The 11798-nt window shown below is 28.9% G+C and overlaps 1 protein-coding gene and 1 long non-coding RNA gene across 2 annotated transcripts in view; one reads left to right on the forward strand and one right to left on the reverse strand.

Moving 5' to 3' along the window:
• The window catches only part of LOC107447415 (protein masquerade), a 30905-nt gene extending 24065 nt beyond the window's left edge, over nt 1–6840 (reverse strand). Inside the window, exon 1 of the mRNA XM_043040883.2 lies at nt 6469–6840. Coding sequence (XP_042896817.1) covers nt 6469–6577 — 109 coding nt within the window. The 5' untranslated portion in view covers nt 6578–6840. The remainder of the gene's footprint in view (nt 1–6468) is intronic.
• Nucleotides 1–11798, forward strand: part of LOC110282957 (uncharacterized) — a 50559-nt gene that overhangs the window by 21494 nt on the left and 17267 nt on the right. The gene's annotated exons all lie outside the window — the stretch shown is intronic.

Raw genomic sequence — 11798 nt, forward strand, 5'->3', positions numbered from 1 at the left:
TTATTAATTATTATAAATTAATTAATTATAAATTAATTATTTAAAAAATTGATTAATTTAAATATTAAGTATAATTTATAGGATATATACTTTCTTTATAATGCCATTACATATTTCTATTAATATAGAAAGTTTCAGAGCTTTTTATTCACTTTACTTTTTTTGGGATTTTATGAACTGAAAAATGACAGTTTTCGTGAGAATGACCCATATATATTTATACTTTAACGCATCATCGTCATATAACTAAGCTCTTAGGTGCATTTTAAATTTCAAATGTCTCAATGAGAATATAATTTTTTTTTTCAATCCTAAAAATGCATCGTCATTAGTTTACTCAAATGTAAAATAAACATACTTTGAGCAGTAGTGGCTTAGGGGCTAGAGCGTTCGCCTTCTAATGAGGTGAACTGGGTTCGAATCCCACAGATGGCTGGTCAATTCAAATTCCGCACCCGGCTCGTACCAACTTCAGTAATAAAGTAAAATAACCTCACTGGTAGACCGATCATGGGTTAAAGTGCTCTTGCTGTCTGGCTAACTGTAGGAGGTATTCGTGGTTTTCCTCTCCATGTAACGGAAATGCGGGTTAGTTCCATCAAAAATCCTTCACGAGGCCAAATTTCTCCCAATACCGGATCCAGGAGCTCCCTTGTCTTCTGGATTAGGTTCAAAATTACGAGGTTGCAGAGATAAACATTAGTAGTCGTAAACCCAAAATTGGGTCGGCTGTTCAACGACGGTTATAAAATAAAAATATAAAATAAACTTACTTCAATATATTATCATCGTACTAAAAAGAACATCATAACCACACAAAATATATATATATTTATGGAATTAAAAGAATTTAATTCGTAAAATCTTCTAAATAGATACAATTGCATAATACAATAATAATAGACAGCCCACGAATAACATTTAAAGGAAAATTATCATCAAAAAAAATAAATACTATTTTTAACAAATGTTCTATTTTTCCATGCAAAGTATTATTATTATTTATTTGTTTTTTTGTTTTGTTTCTAACACTTAATTTATGTAGAAACGGAGAGAGTTCTGGTATTCATTTGCATGAAATGTTTCTTCTTAATCATTCATTGTATCTTTTTAAGTATCCTCCTGGTTTCTACATCCTGGCAATTCTCCTCAAAGGGTATTTATTATTGTATTAAAGAAGATTTTTCCACGCAAAATACTCAGCTTAAATAAGCTTAGTACTTTATTCGATTTATCTTATTCCATATAATTGAACAAGCTTGAACATTCAACTTTTTTATTTTTGAATATGAATTTTCAACTTCCCTTGAAAGCCGTTATAATACATTTTAACATTCACAGCATATATTCTTATCCAAGACTTTTCTCTTACAATTTTTCGATATGCATTGATAAACGAAGAAATTTTAATAATAACAAATAAATTAAACAAAAATAAAACATTCACGAAGGGAAAAAAAAAGCAGAATATTTTTTTTCAATACTTCATAAAAGCAAACTATGTTGGAAAAAAAAACTTATGCAGTTTTTCGTGCGTTTTTCATACAGAAAGATTTGAATTTAATTTCACGACTATTCAGTTATTAAAGTGACCTCTAAAATTCAATTTATTTTTCAAGATTCGTTGACAGATTTTATTTTCCTTGCTCTGGCGGTCTGTTGAACTTGTTGAGGTTTAAATCTGACTCACAAATTACATAATCTATCAAACGCTTTGTGTAAGCTGTCAGAAAAATATTATCATTTTTTTTCTGTAAATTGTCAGGCTTCAACTTGTCTTTGTACGTTAAATCTTTGAAAGAGAACAAATCAGCATCCCTTATTAAGAATATGGTTTAAGATTATGGTTCAGTTTTTCTAAGAAAATTTCTGAACACAGTTTTAAATTATGCCTAACATGTTAACGAATGGAAGTTACTTGTCCAAAAAAGTTTCTGACAGTCTGCAATTTATTATAAAAGAAAATTATCTCAACTTCGAGATATCTCTAATCGACTGACACCGGGTATACGTTGTGATAGAACTGGGAGCAATATATCGATTAAAAGCATCCACCGATTGATATGTTTACAACACTTTTTTGTATATTGAGATAAATAATAATAATAATTAATAAATAAACACTAATAACATATGATTTAACAACATATGATTTAAAAACAGATTATCACGAATTAACCAGAAACCTTAATGCTGTGTGAGATAATATTAAATATGCTAATTTAGTGCAGACGATATTTTAAGTTAAAAAACAGAAAGTTAAAAAAACGAACTTCCTCAACATACTTAGATTTCGTGATGTTTACTTTCAAAATATTGTGTTATTTCGTAATCTAGAATAGTTTAATCAGTGGTCAAAAATTTGGCTCCTTTACAGTTAGTTTTAATCTGTACGCATTTCATTTTATCTATAGAACTTTTTAAGCAAATTAAAGAATTTTGCACACGATTGGATGCCTGCTAATGACGTCATCGTTCGTAAATCGTAACATTTGTCGATTCAGAAGCCAATCAGTAGCGACAAAAGCCTGTGACGTCGCTTACAGGTTTTCAATCAAATATGATTTAAATCACGTGGTTAGGCATAATCACTTCACTTCATCTCAAGTTTTAAGTACCCAATTAAAAGACTGACTTCAAAATGTTTTTTTGTTTTTTTTTCAACGCTGCATTTCTCTAACAGTTCTTGAATTAAATTTCCTTACAATTAAACACATTGTAAGAACATTAATGTTCTATTTTAGTGCACCTACTTAAATATCTTTGATATTCTTTCATCTTCCGGTTATTATCAATCAATCATGCAAATGATTTTAAACCCTTAGGCGGAACAAATCATTCAGATTACTCACGTTACTATTCTCCTTCATCATCCAGTTATATGAAGTTTGTTTCTATTTTTATTAAATCTTCTTAAGGAAGCACTTAAAGAAACAAGTTTTCTCTTCCGGTGAGGGGGGGAAGAGAGATTTCACAAATGAAAACAAAAGAGTAAGGGGTCATTGTCACTCAATCGATGAAATCTTCTACATAACGGAACATTATACCGTCTGTCTGTCTGTCAGAGTTTACTATTCCGAGTAAAGTGCTTCTCTGAACTATATGGTGACCTTATAGGCGGAAGAAGCTGTCTATTGTTAGAATACTTTTTTTTTCCTTTTTAGACTGATTGGTATCGTATCGATGTTTTGTGTTATGCTGCACATAATAATGGTTGATTAATGATTATATTAGTTTACAATTAAAATTTGTATTTTGGTAGTATCCGGTCGAAATAGACTTCCTAGTTGTTATCGTTTGCTACACATAAATTATGATTCATGTTAAGATAATTCAGTATCATTGTAGTCATTTTCAAAGAAAAAAAATGGTTCGGATAAAAAATTATTCATGATTTTCTTTATTTTTAGTAAATTAAAATTCACTGTTATGCTGCACATAATGGTTAATTAATGATTATATTAGTTTACAATTAAAATTTGTATTTTGGTAGTATCCGGTCGAAATAGACTTCCTAGTTGTTATCGTTTGCTAGACATAAATTATGATTCATGTTAAGATAATTCAGTATCATTGTAGTCATTTTCAAAGAAAAAAAACTGGTTCGGATAAAAAATTATTCATGATTTTCTTTATTTTTAGTAAATTAAAATTCACTGTTATGCTGCACATAATGGTTAATTAATGATTATATTAGTTTACAATTAAAATTTGTATTTTGGNGAATTTATTGCATGTTCTTTGACAATTATTTATCTTTATAATTCTTTATGTTCGGTAAGCACTGCTAAATTTCAGGTAACTGGCAAGTGGGAATGACGTCATTAATTAATATTTCGGAAACGGGCTTAATCCACAAGTTTATTTGGTTTATGCATAGTTATAGTTATGATTGTGAATCGTGCTGCGATAATCCTGATTATTCAAGGAGAAAAAAATTCTAACAAAATTACTGTACTGCATGGTAATGACATTTCTGGTTTTTTTTTTTGAAATAAAAAACAACAACAACATAATTTCGGTATTAAAATATACTGCATTTAAGGAAGTCATTTGGTGATTTTTCGATTAATCGGTTTAACGGTTTACTAGGAATTCTGGTTTTCGAAATTATCGTTTTCATTATCACAAATTTAATATAAAATACAGAACTGAAAAGTAAATTTAATCGAATAAGTGGTTTTTATGCCATGCTAAGGTTTCATAATAAAGTTATCAAACTTTACTTCATTTTCCAAATTTTATCGCACATTATAGAACCATATTTTATTTTTAATTTTGCCAGAAGTTAATACCAAAGCATTTCGGAAGAAAGTATTTATCTTTTCGGAGTTCCTATAGAGCATTAAACACGGGAAATTTTACCATACTCTAGTTTTGACCATTTTTTTTTTTTTTTTCGGTTTAGTGTATGATGCATATTTACTCAAATTTTGAAACGTTACGTAATTTAAATGGGGAGAAAGTAATTTTGAAGAAAAAAAAAATTTTTTTTAACAAAACTAACGTTAACCCAGCTTTTTTTTAAAAATAAATATAGGTATAAAAAAATTTGCGTATTATTAAAATACATTCAAAAACTTAAAAATATTTTCATAAGTACTTTCTAAATAGTTTTATTCCTGATCAATCTTCATAAACAATGAGAAATAAATCAGAATATCAGTATTAAGTTTGAGCACAAACTTTTACTAAAGCAAATATTTTTAAAAAAAATATTTGTTTATACATTTTATAAAAAAACAAAACAAATATTTTAAATAAATCGTGAAAAAAACTTTTCCTAAGTTTCATTTTCTGGTATACAAAATCCGTCAAGCATTAATCATATAAGACTTAGTATTTTATTTGAAAACTAAATAAACCCCGATTTCTCAAGATCAGCATAACTAAAATTTGTCGAATATTCATTTTAGAGTCCGAAATGAGGTTCTAGAATTACATAATTAGCAAATAAAATGAACAAACTATTAATTTCAGTTTATATGTTCAGATATTTTCTAAGAATCACAATAATAAAAAAAAATACTTCTGATTAAACATTTTCTGTTTTAATTTAATGAAGCGCTTTGTTCCAATCATAAAAAAATAAAATTTTAATTAAATTTAAATTTTTTAAGAATGTTACTTTTCGTCAAAGACGTATGATTACCAAATTTCGGTATCATATAGATCATGACTAACAGCGATTCAATGTAAGACTAATTACATAAAAAGGGAAAACCCAGTAAAGATCAAAATCTATGACAAGTTATTTTTGGTAGGCATCAGCGAGGAATTCAATGACTTCATGAACGAATCACTAGTGAAATTACTTACAAGTAATTTACTAGCTGTAATAAAGCTACTAACTGTAACTTAAATTTATTACAGCTTACTAGCTGTAATAAATTTAGGTTTAATCACGCAGAAGTGAAATAAAAATATTCGATATATTTCTTTTACATTTTTTCTTCCCTCAACTCTTAAATTATTATTATTCAAATATTAGCTCAACTATTTTCTGTCTAATGTAAAATATATAAATAAGTAAATAAATATGAAATAACTAAAACGAATGAAGAAAAATGAAGAAAAAGAATGTATGAAGAAATTACTTCGCATAAGTATCGAAGTCTAAATGTAACCTTTTAATGAAATCAAACTATTACAGCTTACTAGCTGTGATAAATTTAGGTTTAATCAAGCAGAAGTAAAATAAAAATATTCGATATATTTCTTTTACATTTTTTCTTTACTCAACTATGAAAATTATTATTATTCAAATGTTAGATCAACTATTTTCTGTCTAATGTAAAATATATAAATCAGTAAGTAAATATGAAATAACTAAAATGAATGAATAAAAAGAATGAATGAGAAGAATGAATGAAGAAAATATTTCGCATAAGTATCGAAGTCTAAATTTAACCTTTTAATGAAATCAAACTATGTATTACAGCTTACTAGCTGTAATAAATTTAGGTTTAATCACGCAGAAGTAAAATAAAAATATTCGATATATTTCTTTTGTATTTTTTCTTTGCTCAATTCTTAAATTATTATTCAAATATTAGATCAACTATTTTCCTTCTAATGTAAAACATATAAATAAGTAAATAAATATGAAATAACTAAAATGAATGAAGAAAAATGAAGAAAAAGAATGAATGAAGAAAATATTTCGCATAAGTATCGAAGTCTAAATGTAACCTTTTGATGAAATCAAACAATTTGGCGAGCACATAAGATGAAAAAATTCAATAAATCTATAAATTAGAAGACTTATATTTTACTTTTATTTTACCTAAATAAATATGAAATAACTAAAATGAATGAAGAAAAATGAATAAAAAGAATGAATGATGAAAATATTTCGCATAAGTATCGAAGTCTAAATGTAATCTTTTAATGCAATCAAACAATTTGGCAAGCATATGAGATGGAAAAAATTCAATAATTCCATAAATTAGAAGATTTTTATTTTACCTGCAAATAGACTTCCTAGATCTTGACTACTGCAATGACCGATAAACGTCAGGGCACAAGTCAAAGTCAAGGTCACATGTCTTAAGTTGCACCTCCAACGTCGATGCATTTTATGAATCCAATAAAACTACTTCCCTTGATGCAAGACTTCAACTTTCGCGACAAAAAAAAAATTTCAAAATTTATAAATCAAAGCATAGTTAACTGCGACCAATCTTTTTTCAAGCCACTTGTCAAAGACATCAAACTTAAAAACGTTACTTGCCGGTCAGAGAGTAACTCACGAATGAGACTGAGTATAACGGATGATGTTGATGAGATTTTTAAGAAACCGGCTTCAAGGCTACGAATGAAAAAGAGCTCTCGACTTTTCCCACTCTAGATTTCGGTTTTGGTGTTTCACTCTCGATTTACCGAATTTTTTTTTTCCTCCCACCCGGCCTCAATAAACTATTTAATCCCCTATATCGAACAGATTTAAATTGGAACTTGGGATGGATCAAATTCCCTGGAAGATTTTCATCGCCTTGTTGATTCTTATCGTTGTGTCCAGACGTTCAGTTGGCATTGATTTTTGAGGGATTGATTTGCACAGTATTGTTATCTAATTGGATACATAAAATGGGCTATTTTCTTTTAATTTCCTTCTAAATATTGATTTCTCTTTTTACGAAATGAGTTTTTTACCCTCGGCTACTGTTTCAAGGAAAAGGAATGCATTAACTGGTAGAGAAGAAGAGGATGGTTTAAAGCTATTTAAAATGGGTCTAAAGTTTCGCATGTAGAGTTCAAACATTGACTTTCGTTTTTATTTTAATTTTTCGATTTTTACTTTATTTGAGTTTTTTTTTTTAAATCGATCATGTTTATTACTCGTTGCTGGACGATTGCTGCTTTTTTTTTCTTTTTAATTTAGTAATAAGTATTACATTTTCCAAGGGAAAAAAATGAAAAAAAAAGAAAAAACTTTACTAAGGCGTTTTGATGCAGCAGTTTTTTTTTCCTTTTTTAGCTGATTTAAATCAATATATATTTATATAAAATAAAAATTAAAAAATTCATCTTGTTTTGACGTCTTCTAAAATATAAACTTCTTGCTTATGATTGTTTAATCTATAAACAAACTTTTTTACATATACGAATGGTCTTACTGATTTATATATTAATTATAAGCCAATTTGTTTCTCTATCAATTCAAAATAAATTTTTATATAGAGCGATAAATTCAGAAAAGGTTGTTTAAAAGTCATGTTATTCAAAAATGCATTTATTCCTTAATAATGATTTCAAATGTTTAAAGAATTGGTATTCATTAAGGATTACAGGATATGGTGAGTCAGTAANTCATCTTGTTTTGGAGTCTTCTAAAATATAAACTTCTTGCTTGTGATTGTTTAATCTATAAACAAACTTTTTTATATATACGAATGGTCTTACTGATTTATATATTAATTATAAGCCAATTTGTTTCTCTATCAATTCAAAATAAATTTTTATATAGAGCGATAAATTCAGAAAAGGTTGTTTAAAAGTCATGTTATTCAAAAATGCATTTATTCCTTAATAATGATTTCAAATGTTTAAAGAATTGGTATTCATTAAGGATTACAGGATATGGTGAGCCAGTAAAATCTTAAAATCTCTCTTCGTTTAGTGTCTGGTTTGTGATTTTTGCAAAATGAGGTTTTATCGACAAAGAGAGAAACTGTATGGTTAAAATTGCCAGAATATGTTAAAATTTACCGTGTTTCTGGCTGTATGGTAATACTAAAAGTCTCGGTAATTTTTATTGAACGCTTGGATTATGATTTTGGTGAACTTAACAATAAAATCTGGCTTTATAATATGTGATAAAACTTGGTTAAATGTGAAAACGTTTGGTAGTTTTATCATGATATCTTAGAGCATGGCATCCTTTATTTGCTTAAATTTTCATTTCAGTTTTGTATTTATTTTACTAAATGTGTGGTAATAAGAACTATAATTTTGAAAACTAGAATTTCCGGAAAACCGTTGCCATATGATCAGAAAAATTACCAAATGAATGGTTCGAATATTTTATATTTTGTTTTATTAACCAAAGTTATGTTGTTGTTTTTTTTTTCATCATAAATGTCATTACCATACAGTATAGTAATTTAACCAGAATTTTTTTCGCCATGTAATTATAGGAATTTTACTACTTTTACTTTTTTTAGGAATGGATAATCATAGGTTACCTTTTCAATTTTAAAATGGATAATTCGTTAGTAAAGTTGATGTGTAAATACGAATTTGTTTTCTAGCAATTTCTACTATGGAATAATTTAAGTAAAGAACTTAACCAAAACCATAAGGTAAACAGTAGAATTTTTTTTTAATTGGCTAGTGGACAGAATTGTAGCATATTTAATAGTGCCTACTTTCAAAAAATGTGATTAAAACATGAGTGGGATTGAAAATTTTAGGCGATAACGAAAACTGAGTAATAATAATATAAGATATTTCTTTCCAAGCCTCTTTCGAAATATATTTTATAAGGTTCATTTCTAAAATTAAGAAAAAAATTTAAGAAACAAGCGTGAGCTAAAGTAATTTTTAGTATATTCAAAACATTCATAATAATTCCATGCTTATTTAAAAAAAAATAAGATTAAAATCAACGAGTCTAGACAATCGTCACTCGTGATATTTAGTCGCCCTGAGACCGATATTGACCATGAATCTTCCCCTATATCAAGGAGTGCTTATCTTTTACATGTTGTTGTTGTTTCTAATGACCCTTGCCACACGGGAAAGCCTGCTTGGTGAAACCTGGCAAATTTAAGGCAGAGTGTGCGTTTCTTGTTTTTCAGTGGTGCCACCTATCGCCAAGAATTCGACTTCTGCCACACCATACGTCGCACCCGTTTATAGGGCGGACCCATTCATTCATCCACAGATCGTAATTTTCACCTGAATCAGAGAACGATCGATCTCCAATCCAGTACCCCCGGGGTATTGATTTGTTATGGGAACATGGAGGACTTTTGCGACTCGACAGATTTAGCGCGCATCAGTCACTTTACTACACGGGGAGTCTTCGGCTGGGCTGGGTTCGAGCCCACGAACTCTCGGACATGGGCCCAGCGCCCTACCGACCAGGCTATCCCAGCCCGTTTTTATATGTAATTTAATAAAATGAAGTGTTTCAACTCGATTATATATTTGGTTGCGATTTTTACTCGATTCAATCAATCCTTTGTCATTTAAATTTTTATTACCAGCAAAATAGTTGCATTTCAAAAATTATTTCTTTTTTTTTAATTTTTCCATAACACAGCGGCCTCAAATATTGCTTCTACTAATTGTGACTTCCTGATCATATTCTCATGTCAGAAATGAAATCATTTTATTCAAAATATTGAATATAGTTAAAGGTAAATTTCGTCTTGCGGTAACTATTTTTCTGTGATATCGCGAAATTTTATGAATAGTTTTTTATTTCATTTTATTGTGTTGAATTAATCATAATATATCGACCTATTAAGATAGTTAAGTTATCGTGTTCTGTAATTTTGTTCACTAAATATTTATCAACATTAGAAATTAAGAAACTGCTTCATTCAGAATACATTTGAAAACGATTATAAACTCTCCACTATTCTAATGCTATTACACATTTTTTGAAAAGTATTTTTTATTGAATTAGAATTAATAATTAAATAGGACGAAATATTTTCTAATGCTTAAAAATGAGGTAGACTTATGCTTCTAATGCTTAAAAATAAGGCTTAAAAATGATGAAGATAGTGTAAGACATTCATTAACAAAACAGCAATAATATACATTAATTAAATTGTCATTTATAGTATTACTTAATTTAATTTACTCATTTTGAAACTGTGACGCTTAAGTAATCAAATATTAGACTGCTGGAAATTTCTCGGTAAATATTGCTATATAGCAATTAATGTAATTGTTGTTTTACCATAATCAACTGAAACAGTCAAATATACATTTAAGAAAAAAAGATGATATTCAAACTGTTAAGTGCGAAAAAAAAGCGTATATTGCTTGTTTTTACCTAATACGGTTTAACCAACCGAATTCTATCGGCGCCAACTAGACCCACCTTATGAAATGCTTACGATAACTGTAAGAGTTAATCTGTCAATCTCGTGACCGGCTGAGCAGTGGTTCGAATCCCATATATTTCTTCCGTCTCAACCTGTAAAATAGTTATCAATATATATAATTAGTATCTCAGGGTTGATACCATAACACTCTACAATCGGTGACCTTAGAATACAAAACTATATCATTCACGCATAAATGACCCAGCACTCACACATTTCAAATGCCCGCTTAAGAATTATTTTTATGGTTCGGAAACTATTAAATTAATTATTATTAACTGTAAATGATTACAAAACCGTACAGTTTTATATTCACGGTTTTTTAACTGTACCAGTTGTAAATGGTTTAAAACCCGTAAAGGTATAAAATAATCCAAACCATAAACTTTTCGGTTGATTGGATGGACAGACTGCTGCAAGCTATTTTACCGTAATTTCAGAATGAAAATTCTGAAAGTGCTCAGCTTAAGTTTTGTTAATCGAGTTAAAATTAAAAGCTTTTACTTAATTAAACGACCATTAAGTTTTGCTCTTTATTTAAATACTAGCCGCCTAAGGCGGCCAGCTGTCCGCCACGCTAAAGGTTTTCACAAATAAAGTTTTTTAAAACATTGCAGGAAATCTGAAGATTAGTGGACAATTAAAGTGTTCCTGTCCTGCAATTTTGTCTTCATATCCTCGGGCCCTAGCACTGCTAGAAGAGACACGATCCTCTTCCAATCTTCTTTGACGTTTTTCAGGTGTTTCTCGGACCCTAGCACTACTAATTGAGACACGATCCTCTTCTAATCTTCTTTGACGTTTCTCTGATACTTCTTGGGCTCTAGAATTGCTTGTCGAAATTCGGCCATGTTCCATCCTTCTTTGACATTCCACAGACGTTTCTTGGGCCCTTCTTCTTCTTTGAGAATCTCTCAATATCTTTTTCTTTGGCAAAATACAAAGTTTTTTGGAAGGCGGTTCTGCCATGTCATTAATCGGGTTTTTAAGAAGTCAACGAATACTTTAGAACAACAATTGCTATGGAAGCAAATCATGAAACTTCAATATTAAAATCTAAGTGCTTACCTGCAAACTGAAACTTTCTGAAAATAACTAATTACATTTAATAAAAACTGTTAAAAGAAAGAATAGAAAAACCAAAGAGATCCAAGGTAAGTGTGATCGTTCCTTCAAACACAATTAAATTCCTATTTTATATATTATATAGCTACAACGCTTAAGAAAAAAAAA

The sequence above is a fragment of the Parasteatoda tepidariorum genome, chromosome 4 (assembly GCF_043381705.1).
Source record: "Parasteatoda tepidariorum isolate YZ-2023 chromosome 4, CAS_Ptep_4.0, whole genome shotgun sequence".
Taxonomy (NCBI): Eukaryota; Metazoa; Arthropoda; class Arachnida; order Araneae; family Theridiidae; genus Parasteatoda; species Parasteatoda tepidariorum.